Source organism: Python bivittatus, unplaced genomic scaffold (assembly GCF_059951505.1).
Source record: "Python bivittatus isolate LINGU-HERP-01145 unplaced genomic scaffold, Pbiv_v1 ctg000480_np1212, whole genome shotgun sequence".
In the NCBI taxonomy this organism is placed as follows: Eukaryota; Metazoa; Chordata; class Lepidosauria; order Squamata; family Pythonidae; genus Python; species Python bivittatus.
In genome coordinates, this window is record NW_028277075.1 from 64,788,628 (window position 1) to 64,816,106 (window position 27,479).

Genomic DNA, 27,479 nt, shown 5'->3' on the forward strand with positions numbered 1-27,479 from the left:
CATGGCCACACACCACCTGTTTCATCATATAGGCGGGCTTTTAAAAGGTGGAACTGGGGAAAAGAAAGATCATGCTTTTCATAAGGGCTATGAGACCTGATAGTACCCCAGAAGTGTCTGGAGAACATACGAAGTGCAAAATCTTATGATAGCATACTAACTTTATATTAAATAAATGTTAATACCAGCTGAGGAAGTTGCAATCCAATAAATCTGAAAGAAACCCGATTGGAGAACACTATCCAGGCATTCTACCAAGGCATTTCCTGAGCTCCCAATCTGAAAATTAGTATGCATATTTTTATATTTATATAAATATATTATGAATAGCATACTTTTCTCTTTTTTTGGTGCCTTCAAGTCAGTATGGACTCCTGGCGACTGCCTGAACAAGTCCCTTGTCAGTTTTCTTGGCAAGGTTTTTTGGAAGTGGTCTGCCATTGCCTCCTTCCTAGGCTGAGAGTGAGCGACTGGCTTAAAGTCACCCAGCTGGCTTCGTGCCTAAGGCGGGATCAGAACTCACCATCTCTTGGTTTCTAGCCTGGTGCCTCACTACACCAAACTGGCTCTCACACAATATACTATATTTATATATTTATAATACATAAATATTCTTACTTACACATCTTAAAACATTGCCCTTTTGGATTTTATAACTAGATAAATGATTAGCAACACTTTATAAAAAAGAAAATATAGCCCAGTTATTTCAATGGCAGTAAATTCCCATACAGGTAGTCCCTAAGTTAAGAACACCCGGTTTACAAACAACCCATAGTTAAGAAGGGAACCTATTGTAGCAAAATTCGAGTTAAATACACAATGATTCGAGTTAATTACACAATACTACTTATGCAGTATTATACAATAATACCATTCCAGTTTAGACACAAATTCAACTTAAGGACAGACCTTGGGAATGGAACTCGTTCTTAAACTAGGGACTACTTACTTTATTTTGTTTTATACTATTAATGCATGGGGCCAGGTTATTTGAGGGACCGCCTCTTCCCGATTACATCTGCCCATCCCATCAGGTCTGGCTGAAGAGGTATGTTGCAGGTCCTGTCTACTAAGGAGTTACATCTCGCTGGACCCAGGAGATGGGCCTTTTCTGCTGTGGCACCCACCCTGTGGAACATTACTCCCCACCCCACCCCAGGTGATGTTGGCTCCATCTCTGTTAACTTTCTGTAAGTCCCTCAAAATGTGGTTGTGTCAACAGGCTTGGGGGTCTCAAGGAAACTGAAACGGTGAGATGGCTATATTGTCTGTAATACTGAAGATGCTCTCTTTAATAATAATACTGATTTTTTAAAATTGTTGAATGTTTTTAATGTTGCTCTTTTGTATGGTTTGTTTTATTGCACACCACCCAGAGTAACGTTTGTGAGATGGGTGGCTATATAAACATGATGAATGAATGAATAAATAGTCTGTGCCATTATTGCACAAAACCCATTATTTTTGTGCCCAGGTGGCATCCTAATTCTTTAGGAAAATTCTTATCCTTTAGAACTACTTTTGTAAAGAACATGGCAAGTGATTGTTCATACATTCATCCATCAGGGATTGAGTCTGATATATTGGCACAGAGCTACCTAATGAGATATAATATGGTACAATTAGAAGGCTCCATCCAAATCTTCATTCAGTCATGAATGAAGTCAATCAGTATTTCCTTACCTATCCTATCTCGCAGAATTGTTGCAAGGGGAAACTGAGGAAGGGAGAGACATATCTATGCCATTCTAATGTTCTTTTAATAAAGAAGAATTGTTAAAGAAAGATGACACTGAAAAGGGTGTGTGTGTGTGTGTGTGTGTGTGTGTGTGTGTGTTTATGTACACACATATGATTTCTTCATACATTTGATAGTTAATGCCCAGAATAATTTAGGGAAGCATATCTACCTAAATCATTGATAGGATTTCCTGTTAATTTAAATAACCACAGTATCTAATTTGAGAGCTAAATCAGACCTGCTCAATTGCTGCAAAATCCTCCGGGCTCACCAGATCCAAGATATTATATGGAACATAACCAGCCTGCCCACTTCGGTTTTTCAGCTTCCACCACTGTTTGTTATCTTCCAACACCTGTGAATATAAAAATACAGTGGTACCTCGGGATACGAACGCCTCTACTAACAAACTTTTCGGGTTACGACCAGCTCTGGCCGCAAAAATTTACCTCAATGTGCGAACTCTGCCTTGGGGTACAGTCATTTTTCCGCCCTGACACGTGGTCCGTGGCCATTTTTCCGCCCCTGACACGTGGTCCGCGGCCGTTTTCCCACCGTGCAGCACAGCGCCTGGCCGTTCTCCCGCCGTGCCGCGCCCGGCCGTTTTCCCGCCGCGCCGCGCCACGCCCAGCCGTTCTCCCGCCCGACGCGTGGTCCGCAGACGCCAGAACGGATTAACGGTAATTACATTGAACCTTATGGGAAAATTTGCTTTGGGGTGCGACCAAATTCAGAGGGCGGAACAGATTAACCGGATTTACATTGAACCCTATGGGGAAATTTGCGTCGGGTTACGACCAACTCGGGATACGCCCAGAGTCATGGAACGGATTAAGTTCGTATCCCAAGGTACCACTGTAATTCATCTGCTACAAAAGATTACATTCTATGGTTTGGTTAAACATCTCCTCTGGAATCTTCACCTTACACTCCTTGCACAATTAAACCAGTAAGTCACTCTTTATGGTCTTGAGCACATAGTTATTTCTATTTTGTAAACATTATGGAGTGTTTTTTTCCTGAGAATATAGTATCACTTTCAAATAATTTATAGAAAAATCTTGCTAGCAAACAAGTAAATGTGTACTGTATCTGCTTTTTAATCTTCTATTCCCAGGGCCCAGGGCCTCCTGCTCCTTGCCCATTCAGCTTTAAAAATTACTAGCCAGCATGAAAGCTGCCCATGCGTGTCTTCTCCATCACACTCCTGTTAGTGCTGGGGAGTATTAAAGTGCAGCTTTTGTTCTCTCTCCTACTTGCCCTGAAAAATCTTATATGGAATATTGCGTGTGGAGGATTGAAGGATCCATTCAAAGCCCAGGTGATTCATGCCCACCTCTCACCTCCCTTTTCCAGTTATTTGCAAGGATCTTGGATTCATTCTTTTACCTCCAGAATTTCGTCTTTCAGCACTGACAGTTCGGTTGCATTTCGAGCAGTGAAATCGTAAAGAATTTTGGCATATCTCTTTGACTGAGCCATACCCTGTGCCTCAAAATTCCTGCAAGAAAGATATTGTAGGAGGAGAACTGGGTTAGTCTATGGTGGCAAAAAATGTCTGGTAGTGTGTTTTCCAATTAACAAATTTTTAGTCAGAATTTAATCAAATTTTAATAAAATGTGTTAGTCGAAAAAGATGCTACTTTTTCTGATTTTTTTGCAAGAAAGATATAATGGAATTATTACAGGCCTCTGTTACTGGTCAGAATAATCATGATAAATCATGGCCTAATTTAAAACATAATATTGAAACTAAAAGATAAATCAAAACACTTTTCCAGCTTTCTTTAGCTCATGTGGCATAGTTCCTACAAAAAGTTAAACTGCCCATTTTATCAACAAAAGAAAGAAATAATAAAATCTGCCTATAAAAGTAAATAAAACAATAATCCTTCAGAACATAGTTATAATTCAAATTACAAAAAAAAATTATTTTTCTTAAGGTAAGCAAACTGGGCCTCAGACAAGACATCGTTTATTTTTTATTTTATTTATTTATGCAATTTCTATAGCCGCCCATCTCAATCCAAGTGACTCATACGTTAATAACTGCAGCCTCAATTCTGCCAGGAGTTGGAATGAAATTTGACAGCATACAAATGTGTGAAGTAACAGGCTAAGTTAACAATTAGAAAGAACACAGGAGCTAGATTGCCGGTTTTCCTGTTTATGTCACATTTCAATGGTTACAAGAGAAAATACTAGCTTCATTTGGAGAATGTACCACAGTTCTGTCACTTGGGCATAATTTTGTTATGCAAAAGTGCAAATCATTTCAGGAACTCTGATGGTTGGTTATCAAAGGTTTATCTAAATGCTTCTATTGGTTTAAACACAATCATTATTCTCTTGTAAGCATAACACATTTTATACTGTTAAAGTAGATACACATTCATTTTATTTCTAATTGAAGTACATTTTGAGGTGTTGGGTAGGCTTCTAACCAGTAGATGAATGTTTAACTCTACAGCTTCTATACTGACTTGTCTACAGCTTCAGCTACATGATGTAGAAAACTCCTGAGAACAATCTACAAATAACTGGTTATGACTCTCAGCCATTGTGACCCAATAAGATTCCTAGGAAGTCAGTCATCTCACTCCAGCAAGAGAAATGGGCAGAAAGAGGCTTTTATCTAATTAATGCACTTTCCATCTCTCAAGCAAATCCAGGTGCTTATTCCTCAGGGAAGCAGCTAAAGGTCACTTTTTATACGCTTACATACCTCAACCTCATCCCCAACTCCCCTCAGACCATTGGTTTTAGCATGCAGCTTCTAAAGAAGAAAAGAAAAAGTACTAGGGGATTCATGGGCTTTAAAATAAATATGCAGCTGGTCTCACGACTACGGGTGAGGTAGGGCCATTGGGTTTAGAAATTTCTTCACTGTTAATATAATGCAATATTTTCTAGGAACAGGCTTACCAACGGGGATAAAACCCAAGTGTGTTTATCATTTGCCATTTGCATGATTTGGGACCACTTAGTAAATAATATGGCTTTCCTCAAACATACATTGCTTCTTTCCTTTGCCAGAGGTCAAAAGTTTCACTGGAAATCTCAGTCATTTAAGACCTGGCTCTGTGAAGGAGGCTCTAAAGCTGGGAAAGGTGAAGGAAAGAGAAGAAGAGGATGACAAGCAGCAAGGTGGATGGACTCAGTTACAGTGGAAGGACTAGGTCTTCCAGACCATTGGAAGACCTGAAGGACCAGCTTAGGGACAGTCATGGAGAAAATCTATTTACATGGTCACTGAGAGCTGACAATGACTTGATGACACATTATCTATCTATCTATCTATCTATCTATCTATCTATCTATCTATCTATCTATCTATCTATCTATCTATAGATCTATCTATCAATATGTATGTATTTTCCTGCATGGTAATAAGAGTCACTTTTATAGAGCTTTTCCCAACTTGAGGTCTTCAGATGCGCTGTGACTGAGAATTCGCGGGGTTGAATCCCAACACATTTGTAGAGTAGCAAGTTGGGGAAAATTGTTCTAATACATTTATAACTTCCTTCTCCAATGTTTCTCACAATGAATAGCATTTATGCTATCTGTCTGAGCTACCAGTGATTATTTCTCATAGACTGGTTTTGGTTTTGCTAATTTGGACCAATATCATTGTTCCAGTCAACAAAACACGTCATTATCCCTTCATAAACCCTGGGATGGTGGGGAATGTGTCAGATGAGCTTCATGGATTGGGGTCTGAAACCAAGACAGGGAACATCATCTTACCAGACGGAAGGATAATAATATTTTCCAGAAGTAGTTCCCAACAAGAGAAACATAGGGAGGCACAAGTAGGAAAAGGAGAACTATATTTAAGCTCATGAAAACAGAATGAGTCAGTGGAAAGAATGATGGAGACCAGGAGAATGCTTTCATTGGATCAGTGACATCGAAAACTCTGCAAAATTAATCTGAATTACTCTGAATCACTCTGAAAAACTAACACAAGAACCCTACAGTGAAGGACACATTTATTTAAATCTGGTCACCTTATAGTCACTTATATTAACAATATTGTTCTTAATATTTTTTCTTCATCTGTACAAATGTTATATTAGATATAGTATTAAACATGGATATTTAACCCTACTTAGGATCACATATGTATTTATGTACAGTGGGGCAAAAAAGTATTTAGTCAGCCACCAATTGTGCAAGTTCTCCCACTTAAAAAGATGAGAGAGGCCTGTAATTTTCATCATAGGTATACCTCAACTATGAGAGACAAAATGAGAAAAAAAATCCAGAAAATCACATTGTCTGATTTTTAAAGAATTTATTTGCAAATCATGGTGGAAAATAAGTATTTGGTCACCTACAAACAAGCAAGATGTCCAGCTCTCACAGACCTGTAACTACTTCTTTAAGAGGCTCCTCTGTCCTCCACTTGTTACCTGTAGTAATGGCACCTGTTTGACCTTGTTATCGGTATAAAAGACACCTGTCCACAACCTCAAACAGTCACACTCCAAACTCCACTATGGCCAAGACCAAAGAGCTGTCGAAGGACACCAGAAACAAAATTGTAGACCTGCACCAGGCTGGGAAGACTGAATCTGCAATAGGCAAGCAGCTTGGTGTGAAGAAATCAACTGTGGGAGCAATAATTAGAAAATGGAAGACATATAAGACCACTGATAATCTCCCTCGATCTGGGGCTCCATGCAAGATCTCACCCTGTGGGGTCAAAATGATCACAAGAACGGTGAGCAAAAATCCCAGAACCACACGGGGGGACCTAGTGAATGACCTGCAGAGAGCTGGGACCAAAGTAAGAAAGGCTACCATCAGTAACACACTATGCCGCCAGGGACTCAAATCCTGCAGTGCCAGACGTGTCCCCCTGCTTAAGCCAGTACATGTCTGGGCCCGTCTGAAGTTTGCTAGAGAGCATTTGGATGATCCAGAAGAGGATTGGGAGAATGTCATATGGTCAGATGAAACCAAAGTAGAACGTTTTGGTCTAAACTCAACTCGTCGTGTTTGGAGGACAGAGAATGCTGAGTTGCATCTAAAGAACACCATACCTACTGTGAAGCATGGGGGTGGAAACATCATGCTTTGGGGCTGTTTTTCTGCAAAGGGACCAGGACGACTGATCCGTGTAAAAGAAAGAATGAATGGGGCCATGTATCGTGAGATTTTGAGTGAACACGTCCTTCCATCAGCAAGGGCATTGAAGATGAAACGTGGCTGGGTCTTTCAGCATGACAATGATCCCAAACACACCGCCCGGGCAACGAAGGAGTGGCTTCATAAGAAGCATTTCAAGGTCCTGGAGTGGCCTAGCCAGTCTCCAGATCTCAACCCCATGGAAAACCTTTGGAGGGAGTTGAAAGTCAGGGTTGCCCAGCGACAGCCCCAAAACATCACTGCTCTAGAGGAGATCTGCATGGAGAAATGGGCCAAAATACCAGCAACAGTGTGTGTAAAATCTTGTGAAGACTTACAGAAAACGTTTGACCTCTGTCATTGCCAACAAAGGATATATAACAAAGTATTGAGATGAACTTTTGATATTGACCAAATACTTCTTTTCCACCATGATTTGCAAATAAATTCTTTAAAAATCAGACAATGTGATTTTCTGGATTTTTTTCCTCATTTTGTCTCTCATAGTTGAGGTATACCTATGATGAAAATTACAGGCCTCTCTCATCTTTTTAAGTGGGAGAACTTGCACAATTGGTGGCTGACTAAATACTTTTTTGCCCCACTGTATATAGGTAGATGGGCATTCTGTAGCTAGCTAGCTAGCTAGCTAGCTCCCTCCCTCCCTCCCTCCCTTTTCTTTCTTTCTTTCTTTCTTTCTTTCTTTCTTTCTTTCTTTCTTTCTTTCTTTCTTTCTTTCTTTCTTTCTTTCTTCCTTCCTTCCTTCCTTCCTTCCTTCCTTCCTTCCTTCCTTCCTTCCTTCCTTCCTTCCTCCATCCATCCATCCATCCATCCATCCATCCATCCGTTATTTTCCTGGTTTCTTTGCTAGTTTTTAAAACTCTGATTTTTTTGTCTTGTTTCATATCTTCAGTTAAAAAAAGAAAAGAAAAAAAAAGACTTAAGGGCAGTTATTTCAGCCTTCCAGTTACATAGTTAAGCCCCACAACATATCCACTAGGGCTGGGGTATACAATTTGAGGTCCCAGGGTGGCATGCAATCACTCAAAATATTGGGCACAAGCTCCAAAAACCCCCAAAATGATTACCATTGAATTATTTAATATGACAGAAGGGGAAAACTATTCAATACACAAAGAGTAATCAGATTATATTAACTTCAATTAAATTGAATACTAAATTAAATCTAGTGTACAATAGTTTTTGCCCTGGCCCCATCCAGTTGTTGGAATGCAGCTCCCACCTTGGTACATATGGCCCTCAACCTGAAAAAAGTTGTGTTATCCCTGAGGAGATAGATCCACACCTCAGTAAAATATAAGTGAAAAGAAGTAATGATATGACTTCAGATGTTCACATTTTCCCATCCCACAAATGGAACAGTGAAAAGAAATTACCTATTTACATGTTGAGTAACATGCTGAGCAAAGGCATCTACACCTTGCATTTGATCTGAAGTCTGGACTGGCGTCAAGTGGCGATTGGAATGCCCATTGGGTGATGACAGCCTCTGAGAGGAGGAGGAGGAGACAGAACATTATTAATAAAAGAAATGCACATGCCCCAAAGAAAGTTCCTCATATTTATCATTCAAAATCATAATATGAAATGTGGTACTTTCACTAATATCCCTTTCCAGGGGATCATATATGCATATATAAATAAAAGAGCATCTGTAACAGGGCAAAGCTGCCTGGCTACCCAACTATCATATCTATTGTATTAAAAATCTCATTAAGTGGTTTGAAATTATGTTATCAGTTTGCAACTAGCTAGACCCTCTGAAGTTTCTAACCATGGGTTTAGGCTTCAGTATTGGCTACAAAGGGGAGAGGAGGTGGTAGGTTCTGAGAACTGCCTATGGACAGGCATCAGGCAAAATGAGGAAGAGAGAGGAAGAGAGAAATAGTTCTGGAGCAACTAAAATCTCTCTCCCTGACCCATTCTAAACATAAAAAAAGAAATATCAGTACCCCTCCCTCTAACTATGAGGCAGTCTGTCAAAAACAAGATTGATTTTTTACACACTGGCTAGTCCTCTAATGAACAGAAGGGGGAAACAGAAAGAACCCTTACTAATTTCATCCCAGTTCCTTGCTTGGGCTGCTATGCTCTTGGGAACTATTGCATAGGTCTGCAGAGTCAAAACAATGCAAATCAATCTCCACTGCATTTTAAAGTGGAACGAGCAGGGTAGCTCGTCATATGCAAAAATATCTAAGTGGTTATTGTGAAGAGAATTAGCTATCTTTCCCTTTTAGGGGTGGGAGAACAGAATGCTACATTAGCTGAAGCCCAGGTATTGGGAGGTGAATTGAGGCAAGAGTTCCAATCAGTGGGAAAGCAGAAAGAGATCGTCATATGCAAAAATATCTAAGTGGTTATTGTGAAGAGAATTAGCTATCTTTCCCTTTTAGGGGTGGGAGAACAGAATGCTACATTAGCTGAAGCCCAGGTATTGGGAGGTGAATTGAGGCAAGAGTTCCAATCAGTGGGAAAGCAGAAAGAGATACTCATAAGTTCTGAGAATTTCACTCCTGGAAACAGAAAGGTTTCCCCCCCCTCCCCCCCCCCCGTTTGGATGATGAGTCACAAATAAATCAGCTCAGTTGCTATACACAACAATGACATGAGAACACAAAGATGCAGATTGATTCTGCAACAGTGCAAAGAAATCATGTTGGGTGAGACTGTGGAGTGCTTAGCTAGATTGCTGCAAGTTAACTAGTATCAAAAATGTTCAACATGTCTTTAATGATCAATTCACCTCCCCAAACTTTAAAATAACGAATGTGAACCATTCATAGATTTATTTATCTACTTCAACAACAGCAGTATATTTGGCTCACAATTTGAGTAAGTAACTAAATTAACAGGAAGGCAGGCAGGCAGGCAGGCAGGCAGGCAGGAGGCAGGCAGGGAGGCAGGCAGGCAGGCATGGGGGCAGGGAGGGAGGGAGGCAGGGAGGGAGTCCCAAAGGTACCTCTTCTTGCAGATGGCCAATATCGATTTCCCATGGAGCCCCACGAAATATTTCCAGGGGTAGTTCCCATCCATTGTGAAACTTTGGAACGTATCTTGGGATGTTGGCATCTCTTGGCCATTCGGTTCTTGGGACACACATTAAAAATAAGTTTATTTTCTAGGGAGCAAGAACATATAATGCCCTTCTCCATTTCAGACTGCAATTGCTTTTTTTCAAAGCTGAGCATATTTTTGGAACATCAGCATTCTGATTTCTTAGTTCACATAAAATTGCTATCAATGAGCTCACAAGGCTAGAGACAAAACAACTGCTGTTCATAACATGGATAACCATCCCACTTTCTGGCTATGGTCCACAAGTGCTTTTGGAGTCTCTGTGGATTTAAATTCATGAAGAGAGGTACTAGTGGGTAAGAGATGTGAGCATGGGCTTCAATACTAAAACCATTGGCCTTACTTTCAAAATCAGAGGAACACATTCTTGTCTTCATTCTATAATATTTCTGTTCAGATGGCATTTCAGGGAACTTTGCCTTTCACCAACTTCAGCCAAATCAGAATCCTTGTTTGGCTTCCTCTTCTGCTCTGTTTTATTTACATACCTTGACCTTGTCCAAGTCTCTCCTAAGGATTCCCACAATGCCATCTCCTTTGGTGTTAGATGCCCTTTCAGAAAATCTGTAGTATCCTTTGAAAGAAGTGGACTGATGACAGACCTTGCAAATTCAGGGCCTCCACAGCTATTAACAATCTGGATTACAGACAAGAAATCACAAATGAGGATTTTCAATAATCTTTTATGGTCAAAGCATTTGGAAGATCAATCTCTAGGCCTTTACTTAAACTACTAGATTAGGAAAATATCTGGAAATCAATATTTGGCTATGGACTTTTACTTCCAGCTTGGTGCCATGCCAAGATACCGTTTTAAATAGTGTCTGGGTGATAAATAGGAGTTAATGTACTATTTACTGACTGCTGGGTGGCATGATTACTTTTCTAAAGTCCATATTTACAGTACATACATAATTGAATGCAAAATGCACCAAGCTACTCAAGTGAATGGGCTATGCCATCTAAATCCTTCAGAGGAAGATCCATCATCATGCATCAAATGTTGCATTAACTACAGAATGTTGCCATTTACAGCAATGGCAGAAATTCAGCAGATGGAGATGCAGTTTTTAAGCAAAGTTATAAATCAACATGTAATAAACACATTTCAAGTGCAACTGCAATTTTTACTCAGTTTTATCATTCAAAAGCATTGTTATTTAATTTCCTGTATACCTCTGTACCAGCCAAGAGCCAATGATCAAAAGTTTTAATTAGAGAATGGCTAACTTTAAGCTTATCAGTGTTTGAAAAATTAACAGTTCTTTACAAAGAACCTTAAATGCTATTATTATTGCATAAGTGTTTGATGAAGTGGATTCATGTGTGTCCGCAAGGGAGGGCAAGGGGGAGCAAGTAACAAAATGTGTATTCTGCCATCACAACTCAGACCCTCTTGCTTATGTACTTGGAACTCAAATAAAAAAGGGGTTGTGTTGTCGCATGGGTGTGTTGTGGCATCACAGCTGTGAGAGATTATGGGGAGGCTGGGAAAGTAATGGAAGGGAAAGTGGGCATAAACCATCAAGAGATAAATGGGGGAGGGGTCAGTTGATAGCTTATCTCATAAATGGCAGCTTAGCTCAGGTGGAGAGAAATCTGGGAAGAACTGTTTCAATCATTCAAAGAGATTCTACCTAAAAGAACTCACTATAAAGGAGGTTGGGAAATTCCACACATAGCTGTCAAGATTTTATATTTACCCCAGACTAGCATTAAAGATACCTTCCTGCACAGGGCTTGACAACCAAATGTTTTGTTATTTTTTCCATCATCAGAGTTAGTAATGAATGGCTATGAATGGTCTCTTGCAATGATTCATGTTAGACTTTAAGGTGTTGTAAGACTATTACTTTTGTTGGAAAAGACTAATACGGTTACCTTTTGAAAATTGTAACAGATCTCTGCAAGTGTCACAGATTTTTTTTTCTTTTAAGAAAGAGAATTTGATCTTCTCTGCTTTTTGGGTGGTACACAAGATAGCCATGTGCTTCTCCACAGTAGAAATACGTGAGTTGTCTCATTAGATATAACTCTGCTATTTCCACACTCAAATATTCTGAGAAAACTGAAATAAACCCTCTCATCTTGCTATGAGCCTTTCAACTTCCAAGATTACAGTTGTTGTTTTTTAATCCATTCAATCGTGTCTGATTCTTGGAGACTGCCTGGACAAGTCCCTGTAGTTTTGTTGGCAAGGTTTTTCAGAAGTGGTTTGCCACTGCCCCCTTCCTAGGGCTGAGAGAAAGTGACTGGCCCAAGGTCACCCAGCCGGCTTTCATGCCTAGGTGGGACTCATAGAGAACTTATAGTCTCCTGCTTTCTAGCCACTTGGAATAAATCACTCCCTGACCTAGAGTAGATAAATATTTAAACAGGCTAGAAAGATGTAATATGTGTCAAAAACATGTCTATCGCTGGTTTTGGTTACGATATCCTTCTCCAACTTACTCCCAGAAAACCCACCCAATATGGTGGGTGAGAATTCTGGGAATTAGAGTTCAACATATTTGGAGGCCATTAGATGGGGAATTCTGGATTAAAATTCACTGAATAAGGAAGAATGTAATTTATACCAGTTCCAGTGGTCCAAACAGGAAATGGACTAATTCTGAAGCACTTGGATTCTGAATATGTTTTTTCAGTTTGGCCTGAGAAGGAAAAAAAGCAAGTTTAATCTAAACCTATTTTACATTCAAATATGTTATAAAAACGTTCAAAAATGAAATGAAAAAAGCAGAAACATTTAGCAACTCCAAGAAATGCCCAAGAAAGTACCCAGCATATTTTAACCCAAATGGTATAAACTATTTCTCTCTAAAGTAACGTAAATCACAAATTCAGGTTCTTGTGCAAAGTCAAATTAGGTATTATGACCATATCTTATTTCCATGATCAGGAGCAGACTGCCTCGGAAAACAAGTAGCAAGGATGGGCAGTTGGCCTCTTGGCATTATATCAGCTATTGCAGGAATTAAGGGCTAGATTAACTTGATCCCACTTAATCCAGAAGAGTTTGTTTGAGGTTTTTAAGGAACGCACAATCTTATTGTTAGTCATGTATTATGTTTGATTAGTAAGAGCTTAAGTTGTATAATAGGTTTGCTTTAGTGCAACTGCATCGATTGCGGGCCACTGGGCCACCAAAGCTTCAATTTCCTGCAATGTAGCACCTGAAAGAGGCTAAACTGCAAAGGAAACCCCATGAGAGGGATTTATAAGAATGGCAAATGTACTCTGTTCATGGGTGATGATATGGGAAATGAGCATACCTGTTCTTTATACTGGTAAGAATCTGCTGCCTTGTTATTTTCACAAAAGATTGAAAGCCATTCAAACAATAGATAGAAGCAGTTTGGCAATTGCTTATAGCCCTGACACTTCTCCCATTCTGCAAGAACCAGCATATCCATTCATCCCTTTGTCTATCTACCTACCTACATGTGGTTATTTCCTCCAAGAGTGCAAGGCACCTTACAATAATTTTATTATTTTTTTTAAAAAAAGGAACAGTAAAACCTAACAAAAACTAATATTGAAAGGAGAAGAAAATTGAAAAAAAGAGAAAATAGTAAAAATCAAAAGTGCAGAAAAGAAAAAGAACAAAAGAAAAAAAAATTGACTTCCCACCCTCCTTGCAACAGATATAAGTAACAATAGTACATCAAACTCTTATTCTAAATTTAAAACGTAACTTCCATTATTTCTATTAACCCATGTTATTTCTAATCATCAAATCCATAGAATATAATTTCATTTTTTTTCTGTTTCCCGCAAAAATCAAGAGCAAGGCACCTTACAAAGCACTCCTCCATCTACCTTCTTTTCCCACCATACCATCCTTGTGAGGTAGGGCATGCTAAGAGAGAGGGAATTGCTAGGATTGAAGGTGACTTTGAACCTTGGAGCTTTCCAATTCCATGCCAATGCCTTAACCACCATACCACACTACCTCTTATATGACACACATGCCCTCCCTACTTTGGCTTAATTTTAACAATGAACATGCAGAATAAACAGTTTTCAAACAAATAAATAGGACTCTCATTGTCAACACTTGGCTGGGGATGATGTGAGTTGTAATCCAACACATGTAGGAGCTCTGGGCTTGACAAAGCTGGGGTAGGGATACTCTGAGAACAGCCAGTTTGAGGATTACAATTTTTAACTTGAGCTATTTATCCAAAGTAAACAAGATCTTGCAACCACCCGAGTTTTTTTTAGAAAGGTTTTAGAAAACCTTCACATCTGAGAATTTGACCGGATGATTGGTGGGAGAAAGCTTAACCTTTTCTCTACAAACAATTGTTCTATTCAGAATTGCTGCTTCTCCCTTTTCAGGGATGAGTGGAAGAGGAAATGAGACCTCATTATATGACGTGATATGTAACATGTATATGAGTTAATCTGTTCACCAGTGCAAGAGAGTATTTGCCCTATCTGCTGACATTTTGTGAATGGATATTATTTTGGTCTTCCTCTAACATTACCTGTGACTGTTCTTCACAGCCTCCACCTCTCATTTTCCAGTAATAAATGTACACCAGTGTCTCTCTCAGGGTAATCCTCAATGCATCTTATGAAATGGATTATATGACACAAAAACTTATGCTTGAATATGTTACTTTTTAAAGTGTCACGGGTTCTGCTGCAACACATTACCTGTAATGGATGGCATGAGTGGGAAAGATTCTGGAATAGAAGGGGGGGGGGAGACATTCCAGGGCAACCGCCTCCTCAGCCCACAGCAAGAGTATGGGAAGATGAAGAGGATGAGGCTGGCCCCTCCCTAGAGGCTCACGGGTTATAGCCACTAGTTGCGTTAGCATAGGTTTAGTCTGGCGAGATTTTGTCTATTAGGTGCTGGCTAATAAAGGAACTGAACTGTACTGGATTGCCTCGCTGCTGTTCTAGGGCTGGACCTGACATTACCATGGCTATTTTTTTGGAACTTTGTAAAGCTGTTCGCTATTTCCTACTGAGATTCCATGCTCTTTGAGTGTAAAAGCATAATATTTGGTTGATTCCCAATAATAGCATGAAGCAAGCAACTATGCCATTACCTATCTAGATGAGACAAGAAAAAATTATACCCAATACCCTTTGCTTCTTACCAGGAGATTTAGTGCCAGCTTGATTTTCTGAAAGCAGTCAAGAAACTCAGCTTCATGTGGAGGTTTTGCACGCAGAGTCAGAACTCCCTCTTTAGACCAAAAGATATTCAATTTTTTTTTTAAAAAAATCATTTTCTTGTGCTTAAAGAAACATTAATGGGAAAAAAACTCTTTGTGACATGCTGAACATAATAATCTGTATTGCTTGAGGGCACTTTGTGTTTGAAATATCAGTCTTACCCAACCAGATGCCCTTCAGTACACTGGGTCATAACTTCTATCATTCCCAGCCAGCACAGCCAGTGAGGATGGCCAGTAGCCATTTGGCTGTTGATGGTAGGACCTGTAGTCCTATATGTTTAGAGTCTCCATGTGAGGAAGGGCTGAAACAGTCTACAAAGAAACAGCCACCTAACTCTAGCAAACATAGTTAAAAGCTCTCTCTGTTGACACCAATTGCCAATATGCCAGTATATTTTCCCTTCATGTTCCAGGCTGATCAGAAACAGAGCTATGTGGTTCCAGTAGAAGAGAACATATGTAGCTCAGGGTTGAACTGTGGAGTCCTTGGTGCTCTCTGAGCTGGGTTGTTTGCTTGCAGATGTTTCATTACCCAACTAGGTAATATCATCAGTGCTAGTGAGTGTGGGGTTTTCTCTCTGTTTATGTACAGTAGCTTGCCCTGCCAGTGTTGGGGGGGGGGTGTTTCTCCTTGGTAGTTCCTTGATTACAGTATTGTTTTCTGCTTGATTGTTTGTCTGGTGTTAATCCCTGCTTATCTGGTGTAGGCTGCTGGAGAGGATGTGTTCTGGTCTTTTTGTTGATGGAAAAATGGTGGAAAATTTGGACTGCCTTCCTGTTTTCTTCTTTGTACAATAATTTATAGACTGTCCAATTCCACAAAGGCCTCAAAGAAGTTTACAATCAAAGAATAACAACAATGCCACAAAGCCAGTAAAAAGGACATCTAATCTAGTAATGACATCTAATTAACCAAAGGCAGCCCTTATACCATCAGCATCCCTGGGCAGAACAAGAACATGTTCAAGTCCTTCTGGAAGTTGAGGAGGTTTGGGGGGGGGGTTTCCTTATCCCAGGAGGGAAGGTGTTCCAAGGAGTGGGGGCAGCCTCTAAGAAGGTGTGTCATCCATCCTTCCCCCTCCCATACCACAAGGTGACGCCTCTCCACATCCCTTCCTTCAAAGACTGCAAAGTGTGGGCTGAATCAAGGTAGAAAGGTAGAAAGAAATCCCTTTATCTCATGCACATCTTTCCAAAACTGTGCCATCCCATCTTGGACATAAACTAAGGCTGCTTTCTTATCCCTTTTGAAGGAGAAAATACACTAAGCAAAGTTACCCTACAGTACCACTACGCTCTCCAAAGAGCTTTTATTCACAGCCAGTGACCTGGCTCTTGATACCTGCTGGCCCTTTCTTCTTGTTCTTCTTTCCCTTCTTCCTTTGGTTCAGTTGCCTGAATGCCTCTGCTGCTTTTTGAAGCTTGGCAACAAAGAGCTCAATATCATCGAGGGTGCAATTCAGTATTTGCTGCAAACACACAAATGAGAAATCTTAAAAGCAACAGCCAGAGGCAATCCATGCTCACTCTAAGTTACTCTGTGTCTTCCCACTAAGAGTCAAAATATCAACCATGAGCATTCAACGTGATCAACAGAACATTTTGTTTTAAATAGTATCCATGGGAAAATCTGAGCCACCTCCAGACCAGGGGCAAAGGAATGCCTGGAGAAGTTCAGCTCTTTCCCTGCTATGGTTTTATAAAGTTCCTATTTGCATTTCAAAAAAATTTCCTTTGGCAACCCAGGGACATTCAACAATTGTTATCAAAATGGATTTTACCGTCCAGGGGTTACTTCATCTTCTCCCATGTAACTTATTTTTTAAAAAATTACTATTACTAACCGTTTCTTTTTCAATCTTCTGTGCTAAAGCTGCACGAGACTCCTGATCCTGAGAGCTACTACTTCGTCGATCATATTCTGCCAAAAGCACAAAAATCAACCATTGTCAATGGAAAGAAGACAAAACAGGAGTGGAATCAAATTATTTGCTTAAAAATACTCCCTGTGTCAAGCTACCCTGTGAAGCTTTCTTTGATGTGAATCTTATAAATATGGATATATGGATTATGTCAAAGGAAACAGAAACAATGGTTTGGGAACTAAAAGTGTTCATGAAAAAACTCAGAAGATGGAAGCATCCCATATTAATTTATTTTACTGCTCTGGATGTAACAATCATGCATCTAAGAAGATTTGGCAGAGCTTCATCAATTCGCCTGATACCAGATTCTGTTTTGCTGTATGGGCCTCACTGCCAAGGATCTGTCAGATAAGAACTGCAATGAAATTGTTCTTGAGCACAGTCCCCTTAAGCCTCTAAAATGTGCCCTTGTTTAGCCATTACTGCTACAAAACTGATTTGTTTTGAATACAGCCTTTTTGGAAAAAGAAGAATCAGAGTACCAGATTCTGAAGGAACATACAGTGTGGTACTGGCTGTACCTAGCACAGTCCAGAATCCAGGTGTTCTCATCTAACAAATTCATCTGACATGCAGCAAGATCCATGATATAATTATAAAATGTCTCTCACAATATGGTTCAAATCCTCTTGCAACATACAAATATACATTTAGGTAGGGAGTTGGCTAATACTCAAGTTCATATTTTTGGGACACATCTTTCTGTAAACATGGATGATTAACTGTAATGCAAATGCATGAGTTGCTTTAAAAAGCATACACAAAGGCCATCTCCCCTGATAACTGAACATTATTTCCCTTTTGCAAAACTAAATTTTAAAATAGGATTATAGTTCTCAGGATCAAAGTGTAGCTCTGTTAATAAGCACAATCAATACTGTTTTCTATCCAATAAAAGTTTAAAGCTCCTCAAACCCCTTCAGTTAAATAAGTTTTTCAGTGTTAAATTGACATGCTGGCTGTGGGTGATGGGCTATGGTTCAACACACCTTGAGGGCATCAAGGCAGGAAAGGCTGCGATATACAATAAAAGTTCCCTTCAGAGAAAAGCTCAAGCTTTCTAATGTTTACCTTTCTGAAGAAAGTCAACAGGTGAAGCCTTCCTCTGCATTCTATCACCAGATTGGCTAAAAGTTTATCTCTTAGTGTGCTATCCATCATGCAGTTATAAAGTTGCATGAAGTTCCTGTTCATTAAAAAAAACGCACCAGCTCTGTTCTGGCCCTTCTGGTTTCTTCAGCAGGAAATCTGCATGTCCACCCATTTTGCATAAACTGGTGTAAAGTAGCAAACAGGTTAACATCCCTTATTTCTCCTTGCAGTGCATGTCCTGTTGATGGAGCTACAGCACCCTTTTTCCTTCAGCTTTGGAGTTGCTGCTCCTTAAAAGGATCTCTGCTGTCCTTTTAACAACCCAACATATGCAAGGAGGGGTTCTTTTGATGTCATCAGTCCCATCATCCACTCTCTCCTACTTGTTGGAGCAAACAGGTTCTTTGTGCTGTTCCACAGAAGGAGGCAATGGACTAGAGTATCAAAAGAAACTAGGGCTTTGTGATTGCTGGAGAAGCTAATGAACAGAGAGGGTGAGCCCCCAGATGAACACCTGGCAATGTTGGAAAACTAGTATCTGTTAATCAGTAGCTAGTACCAGCTGGAAATGTGCATAAGGTTGTGAGATGGAAAATAGGCTATGCATCAAGAGTGGGCAGCTCTAGATTCAGCAAGAGATTTCTGGTTGATTTGTAACAGACTGACAAGAATCGCTGACTCCTAATTGTTTAACAGTAACAGCACCAAAGACTCTTACCTCACCCCTGTTCTGACCAGCAAGAATCAAATCAATTATGGTGGCCTATCTATCTATGTACATAGACAGTTTTTGCATGAGATTCCAGTAAAGCCCAAGGGTTCTGGTAAAAACAAAAATGCTACAAAGTTGAAGCCTGCCTTCCTCATCTATTGATGCATAAACTATCTGCCATCATCATCATCTGCCTTCTTTAATCTGATATTCTGTGGGACTACTGCTCCCAGAACTGAAGAGCACAAGGTTGGAGGAGGCGGCTCCAGTACAGTGAAGACATCTAGGCATGATTCAGGCTATTCAAAGGCCATGGGGAGGGGATTCAAGCATTCTGTGTCTTAATTATCACATGGAAATATTCATGACTGCCTTGTTTCCTTCGGTCTTATAATATGCACATGAGTGACAAGAACGATGTGGCCTTGGTTTTCCATTGACTATGAAGTGCTCAGAGCACAGACCTTGCTGGGATGGAGGGGCCACGCGATTCTGGTTGTTCTTTGGGAAACCTCTGGCTTCATCCTGGAAAGGGATGGGTGCAGGCCCTTGAGGTGGTGGAAGGATGGATTGCCTCTGCTTGATCTTCTCTTGATTCACCCTGCAGAAGAAAACAAAAAAATTATTTTGATTACTACAAGATGCTATTCACTCAAATAACAGAAACAGAGCAAATGAATTCTAACCTGTGCTGATTAATTTGGAGTCGATTGGATTAATTTTTTTAGCACATGAGAAATGTTTAATTATCGGGAAAAAGGAGTGCAAAACATTTCATACAGACCTCAATTATGGGTGATCTAACAATGGAAAGCCTTTCATTTACATCAGTTATGCAGATTAAGCTGATCTGGATATGTTGATCATTGTACAAATCCTGCCAAGTTCAGCTGGATTTAATGCTAAATAAACAAGTGTGCACAGAGTCACCATCTTATTTTGCTTCTGTCGGTAAGCAAGAAGTCAGTAGAAGTATCAGACCTGGCCTACAATTGGATGTTGAAATTTTTCTGCAGACACCTCTCTGGTTTCTAAAGTTTCACAGGCACACCAACATACTTTCATGATTAACTCTGATTTGTGTGAATTTTTTAAGCATGCTCAGTCCTTTCAAATCCTGTGCTTTTTTCTGCTTGCAAAGAGTCATGAAATGCACACAATAGCAATGGCTAATAGAGACTAATTTTTTTTGCAGTCATGAATGAATGTTTCTTTAATGACCAAGCCTTCCAGGTACTGGAAAAGAGCAAACAAGTGACCAAAATAAGACATCTGTTTCTCTTTAGAAGTCCAAGTGATGAGAACTTTCAGGTAACTTTCTGCAGCAACTGGGACACAAGGGTTTTGCACAAATTCAGAATCAGTTCCAGATCTGATCTCATAGCATCAACTGATTTGGGGAGCTGAGTCAATTTATTTCTTGCTCGGTGATTTATCTGAAACCACAGCATAGGCAAATTTGTTCTGAACTTGTGACTCTGCAGAGTTTGTGGCTGGTTTACATTTTCACTAATGGGAACAACTGCATCATCTTGTCTTCTGGAACCAAGGCAACCATTGTTCTCTCTCCCCACCTTAGCTACCATACAGTTTATCTTCCCAATAATTGCTTTGTTCCTAATCATTTTCTACAAGCACTGCACTGCAGTAAACATGCAATCAAGATTACAAGGAGGAGGAGAAATGCCTGTTTACAAAATTACTTACATACTAGCATTTCACCATCATAAAAAACAAGAGGCTTTTAAATGTGCAACAAATGTCAGCTGTGGAGCCAGTAAGTTTCTCCTCAAAACAGCTGCCTGGATGTCTGTGCAAATGGCTGAATAAATGGACACACCATGCACTGAAAATGTGGTAGTGATTTCTTTTATTTCCCTTTTATGTGGAGTTGGGAAGAGGGGATTTCGGTGACTCCAGTCAAAATAGCTGTTCCAGACAAGGCTTTGACTGGATAGCATCCTTTGGCCAGTTGGAAGGGAAGTAGATGAACACTGATGAACTCATAGTGCTGTTATACAATCCCCACATTTCAAGGTTCAAATTGTTTCTATGGGATTGAAGAGGAGTAGTATGGAACTATCTCTTGTCCTATCAACTTTATAATAATTGTTTCATTTGCCACTGCATAAGCACAACGCCATCTCTGCCCTATTAAGTTCCAGTAAGATATATTTAGGCATTTGTACAAAGCCACTGCTTTCACTTGCCAATCCTCAAAACTGATTCACAATGACCTGCAATTATTCTCCAGCTGATGAAAAAAAAAATCCTGAACAATGAAATTTAGTCGAATGATTTCTGAACAATTTTCCTGAAATGTGATAGCACTGGAGGTGAATTTTCACATCTTTTAGGCTGTTTCCTCTGTCACTGAAACCTGTCTGAAAGACTCATGTCCAACTCTCATTCATTAGATTTGAGTTTCAGGAACTCTTCCTGAGAGAAGGAACAATTTTGCTGCCAGAGGTAGCCTTTTTCTCCATCCTCACAGAAAATGGGTGAAATCCCTCAAAGTTTTTCTACTCCAAGTGAACTCTCACCACTTACCTAAAACTGCAATAACTTAAACTTGGGGAAGAAATCTCCAAACCCAGTAGTCCAAGTAATGCTTTTTCCTGGGCTACCTGCTAGAATTTGTCCATGTACAGAAGCCACTTACTTGAGGGTCTGCGGCCGTATTTTCTTTCCAAATTTATGGTCCGCAAGTGCACTTTCTATGTCCTCATGAACCATCTCTGCCTAAAACACAGAATTAGGAATAGATTGGGGAAGAAAAGATACAATGGAAAAATGCACACAGTTCAGGATTAATGGACAGACAGCTAGAAAAAAGCCACGGAACTCTCTTTTTACACATGCCAACTGCAGTGAGATTATTATACACTCAAAAGTGGAAAAGTCTGACATTACCCACAATGGAGGAATGGTTAGTGAAGATGGTGGAAATACCAGAGATGATTAAATTTACTTTCTTGATTAGAGAAAAACCAATATCTACATATATGGCTGAATGGAAACCCCTTATAGACTTTTTGCCTGAAACAGGAAAAAAAATGCACTTATAACTTCTGGTTTTGATGATTAGGAAAAAAAAAATGGATAACAGAAAAAAGTGAGCTTTTCTATAATCATAGAATAAGATAACTTTGTAATTTATTTATATTTGCTGTGAAGAAAATCAGAAGCTTCTTCTATAGGGTATTTTTATCTTTTCTTTCTGCACTTTTGTCTTTGTTCTTTTCTTCCTCTTTTTTCTTTTTTCTTTTCTTTATTCTTATTAGTTTGTGTTAGTTTTTATGTTGTCTTTAAAACTTTTGATAAAATTTATATGTATAGAAAAGAAAAATGCACACAGTCAATCTGCCTGATAGACAAGGCATTAATGGACTGCTTTAAATCTAGATTTTGTTGATGGTGTGTGCTTTCAGTTTTAAAAAATAGTGCAAAAGGGAAATATATGGGCATAGAGCATTAAGAAATTATTTTATGGATCTAGGAGGGTTGCTGGCAGTGAAATTTCACAGAGAGCTTATTCAGATTTTGAAGCAAAGGTTCCCTTCAGTCCTCAAGTAAAGCTACATTCTGGAAACCTTCAAAGTTTCAGAGTGCAGCCAACAAATATACTGCTATATGAATCATGAAGGGTGTTTTGCTGCTCTGTAAACACACATCCTCTTTTAAGGGGAGCTCTACAAAACCCACCTATTTCTGAAAAGAGTCCCTCACTTGCATTTATTTTGGCAGAGGAGAACTTCAGTGCGGAAGTTCTGCTTACACAGAACTCTTGGTAGGACTCCATCCTCCCTTCTCCAAGCCATGAGATAGTTTTGAAACTTCAGTTTAGATATGCAGGTTTTTTTCCAAAAGGAGGGAAGCTGAAGGGGACCCAGACACCCTCATGTATTATTTAAAAATGACTGTTTCCCCCCAGCTAACTCGTAAGGGAAAGACAAAGACTTGCAAGGCAGCCTACTGCATGGGTTAATTGTTCATGGAGCTTCTACTGCAGATAGAATTCTGCCAACAGAAATTACAATCCTGGCATGAGCTAGGCTCATAGCCATAGACAGAGAGTTTGTTGTGACTGCTCCTAGACTAACCAACCAACCAACCAAGGGCATTTCCATGTGAGATCTTCAGACCAGTTCAGAATCAGCTCCAGACTTGTCAATCTCATGATACCAACTGTGTCCAGGAACTGAGGCAATCTATTACTAGCTCAGTTGCAATGTATGAAGTAAATGTACAATACTTCTTGCTTGAAGCCTGCATGTTCTGTAGAACTTGTGTCCTTTTCCCTTTGGCAGGAGATTTTGCCTCATCCACCTCCTGGATCCTCTCTCTCCCCTCCCCCCAAATTCAGCTGCAGTAGCGTCATTCTCAGGATTTCAAGGTCAATGGTAGTGAAGTTGTGAGCTGCCCAGAGTTGCTTAAGATGGGCGGCCATATAAATCTTAAATAAATAAGATGATCACAAGTTGGCTTCAAGCTGCTTTTGCGGGATTAGTGAGTGGAACAAGTGATGATGATGGTAGGGAAGGTGCTTTCAAGATCCCATCTAGCTCCCTCTTCAACAAGGACTGAAGAACTGCCATTTACCTCTACTTCATCACAGTTAAAGAAGTGAATGTCAGGCTTGTGCTGTTCGGAATCTTGACACACCAACAGGAGGATGGAGGAATATCGCATCTGATTCAGCACAGTCTGGCAGTGCTGGACTGTTGGCAGGAGGAAGTCTTCGAGCTCTTCCTGAAAAGCAACACCAAAGAAAGTGTGGTCCATATATATATATATATATTATAAATATAAATATAAATATAAATATATAAATACATAAAGTGATGTTCAGCTACAGGCTGCATTTGCTCATTGAGGCAGCTCTTTCAAAAAGGAGACAATGAACATAGGAGCATTTGAGTTTCCCTCAGGACTTTAAATCCATTAGCAGCTACATTCTCAATCTCAGATTGGCAAAGCTATTGCTGACACACATTATTAAGCAGGCACTGAAAAAAAGGGTGCATAACTCCTGGCACTAGTGATAAATCTGGATATACTGAAAAAAACCTGATAATTTCAAGATGCATAACTTTTGTTTGCAATTATCTGTTCACATTTTGCCTGAATAACCAATTCTATCAGATGCCAGCCAGAAAAATTACCTGTAACCCTTCAGAAGTAGTTCTTTCAGTTTATATGTTTGGCTAAGAGCTGATTGTGAGAATTATTTATTCAAATAAAATCTCTCCATGCCTTCTAAAAGATAGGCATGACTCTTCATTTCATATTTAGTTTAATTTCATAGAAGTTCAGTATTTTATTCTGAGCACAACTATGGAACTAAAGCTTCTTTATTTCCTATCTGGAAAATAAGGTTAAAGGCCACTTTCTTGTTGTAGAAATTAGCTCCATTCACACATCATATCAAATCACGATTTCTTTTACCATAACCTAGAGCTAGTTTGTAGCAAGATAATCATGCTTTTTTATTTGCTTCTGGTTTGTTTTGCTATCCTTTCAATTGCTCTTGCTTTGGATGAAATAGAAGCAAAAACAAATCATGGTGAGCCAGAAGACCACAAATAAACCATGGTTCCCCACATCATGTAAGTCACAACACAACAACAATCTGTTATTTATTACCCTAAAAGAAAACATGCTTTATTTACCTGTCTTGCTTGCACATAATGCTAACCCAGAAACAAATAAATCACTCTGTGGCTTAGTGCAATCTGTGAACCCAGACTTTATCATCCTGATGCCCTCTAAATGCATTATCTCATTAGATCCATCCAGTATATGGAAGTTGTAGTCTGACCGATTGGAGGGTGCCAGATCAGGGGAGGCTGCCTTGTATTATTACAATGTTTCCAACAAGGTATGTACCAACATGGCTTCCAATCTGTCAAGACCATTTATTCTAATTGTAATGCAAATAACCTCTCTTGTCCATCACCCAATGGTTTTGCAGAACTGAATGCATTTCCATTAATGTGCAGTTCATCACTCTGCTCAGCCAGCTTGATTAGATCAGTCCTATCCTACTGGAATACAGGCACACACACACAGTGCTTGCTACACATGTAGGCGGGGGAAAACAGTCAAACCTTTGACTTTTTGTTGTGGCTGGTCTGAGCATGAATTCCATCCAGCCCAATATTCTTACCAAAGCCTCTGGCAATTCATCAACCCACTGAGAAGTAATATGCAATACTTTTATGTAAATCTTAAACATTTAATATACTGTACATTTAATATTTTGCCTCACCACCTCCATCCAAAAGAAGACTCTGCTGCTCACCTGAGTTCCACAATCCAGCAGTCGAATAGATTTATCATTCACCTGCAGCAGCATTTCTTGTGCCCAGATCTTCTCTTTGGAGTTTAGCTGTTTGAGCTTCCTGATGGCATCATCCACGGTTACAATGGCCTCACTTTTATCCATAACGAAGGTAGCCAAGTGCTGGAAAGGGGGAAAACACCCCAAAGGGTCAGACAGAAGGGACTAGAAACAATTTAACTCCAGTTTTTGATTGTATTCATGGAATGCATGTGTGCTCATACAGACAGCTAGCTGTGGTTTCTACTGGTGATAACAGCAGAAATAACATTGGCCAACCCCCAGTTCTATGGGGCAAATACTACCAGCATGTGAAAAAAACTACTCGTACAGATTTGATAGTTTTGTTTCTCAACAGGTACTCAAACAACCTTGCTTTACAGAATATAAAAACTTAATTTGCAAAAGAGTTACATCGACTGACAAGGACCTGCAGCCAAACCTTAGGTCCTGATTTGAAGCACTGTTCCCCTCTATGTATTGAAAAACATGAACAGATTGTATTGACTTATAACCTTTGTGTGTACATACTTAAAATATATCTAAGCACATCTGACAGCCCATAGTTAGTTCTATCTCTCCCTAGTGCAGGGTCATTTATACTGCAACCACAGCAAGAAATCCAGCTTTCTGCAGGCAGTAAACAGCCAGGCATGATTGGACTTGTGATAATTCCATCTCAGCTGAAAAACCTGTTCTTGTAGTTTAAAGTAAAAACCCTCCCTGGCTCCAACACAGTTTGCTTTCTAGACCCGAGGATTTGCATAGACGGGCTATTTTTGTACAGGTCCTCCTGATAACAATGCCATGAGCAAGCAACACTACTGTCAAACTGCGTAACAAAACACACAAGAAAGGGGGCCTTTTCCTAATCTCCATCTGCCTGCTGTTGTTGGCTGATGAAAAGAAGCTGTTCTTCCTTGGCTCAGGAAAAACCACACAATGCTTCCACTATGGCTTTATCAGCCAGCAGAGGGAAGTGTAAAGCCAGTTCAATATTAAATCAATCCATTCTCCTAGGAAGCTCGGTTACACCACAGTTCTCACTGTGAAGAGCACAGCTTCTTTGATTAGGAGTTTGCTGTTTGGAGCACTCTTCTGCTGGCTCTGCACTTGTCCTCCTCCTCATAATCCAGCAAGCAAAACACACATTAACTTAATTTTGCACTCAGCTGACATAAAGTGCTTCCAGATGAAGTTCTTTATTCTGCAATTGCTCTGCTTTGGTGATGGAATTCTACAAGTCCTGACTATTTCCATCCCAGCTGTGTTCCCCACTCTTCCTTCCGTCTTTTTTAAAAATGCAGACCATCCCTTAAAGAAAAACAAAAATAGCTGCAGAAAATCTCTTAAAGAGAAAAAAGCAAAATAGTTGTACTGTATGGTGTCTTTTGGCGGCTCTAGAAGTCTTCCTGCTGCCAGGGTAAATTGAATTCCCCACTCATACTTGCTGAATTCTGTCAATCTGAAAAGGAGCTGTAAGATTTTTCCTGGGAGGTTGAAATCCTCCTTTTTAGTTTCCTCAATCCATTTTGAAAGTAAAGCCAAGAGAACCAGGTTGGTTAACAATTGAGATCATATTTGCAACTGGAGGAGAAGCTGCAAAAGACCTCTTCCCTTCAATTTCCTCACTACTCCAAAGGACCTGCTCCCACTGAGGCTTTGCAGTGGAGGAGGGCAGGCTAGCATGGCACTTCAGCTGGTACAGAATCAGAAGGAGCTGGACCTTTACGCTGGTATAACATGGGCATTTGGACAGCCCTTGGAGGAGTGATTTGCAATCATCAGAATTACTGCCAGGCAGGGAATGCTCTAGTGCAGTGTTTCTCAACCTTGGCAAATTTAGGATGTGTTGTCTTCAACTCCCAGAATTCTCCACAGCTTAAAGTTGTCAGGGTTGAGAAACACTGCTCTAGCGGAAACACCGCTGGCATCGACATCTTCCTAGGCATTTAAAAACATACAGATACTGGTTTACATTCCATACTATGCCATTATGCACTTTTATTGTTTTCATTTAGCAGATTTATGAACCCCGTGCTGTAGTTTGTAAACTATGAATCATGGTTAGTATACTAAGCAATTTCAATCAATGGCAGCTTATTCAGAAAACCATGGTGAAAAGCATGAAACAAGAAAGACAATCTTAACTTGCAGAAAGAATAAGAACAAAAATGAACTTTGCTTAGAATTATAAAAAGAATTTATGGATTGATATGTGTCCTTACTACTC

The 27,479-nt window shown here is 39.8% G+C and overlaps 1 protein-coding gene across 2 annotated transcripts in view; it reads right to left on the minus strand.

The window, feature by feature from the left end:
- EPS8L2 (EPS8 signaling adaptor L2) overlaps positions 1 to 27,479 on the minus strand; it is a 96,278-nt gene that overhangs the window by 11,241 nt on the left and 57,558 nt on the right. For both annotated transcript variants that reach the window (XM_088146095.1, XM_088146093.1), the window contains 13 exons: positions 25,208 to 25,369; positions 23,506 to 23,655; positions 21,566 to 21,645; positions 19,368 to 19,504; positions 17,019 to 17,095; positions 16,517 to 16,643; positions 15,094 to 15,182; positions 12,556 to 12,630; positions 10,468 to 10,616; positions 9,864 to 9,990; positions 8,278 to 8,390; positions 3,134 to 3,245; positions 1,983 to 2,099 (listed from right to left, as the gene is read on the minus strand). In XM_088146095.1, coding sequence (XP_088002221.1) covers positions 1,983 to 2,099; positions 3,134 to 3,245; positions 8,278 to 8,390; positions 9,864 to 9,990; positions 10,468 to 10,616; positions 12,556 to 12,630; positions 15,094 to 15,182; positions 16,517 to 16,643; positions 17,019 to 17,095; positions 19,368 to 19,504; positions 21,566 to 21,645; positions 23,506 to 23,655; positions 25,208 to 25,369 — 1,515 coding nt within the window. The remainder of the gene's footprint in view (positions 1 to 1,982; positions 2,100 to 3,133; positions 3,246 to 8,277; positions 8,391 to 9,863; positions 9,991 to 10,467; positions 10,617 to 12,555; positions 12,631 to 15,093; positions 15,183 to 16,516; positions 16,644 to 17,018; positions 17,096 to 19,367; positions 19,505 to 21,565; positions 21,646 to 23,505; positions 23,656 to 25,207; positions 25,370 to 27,479) is intronic.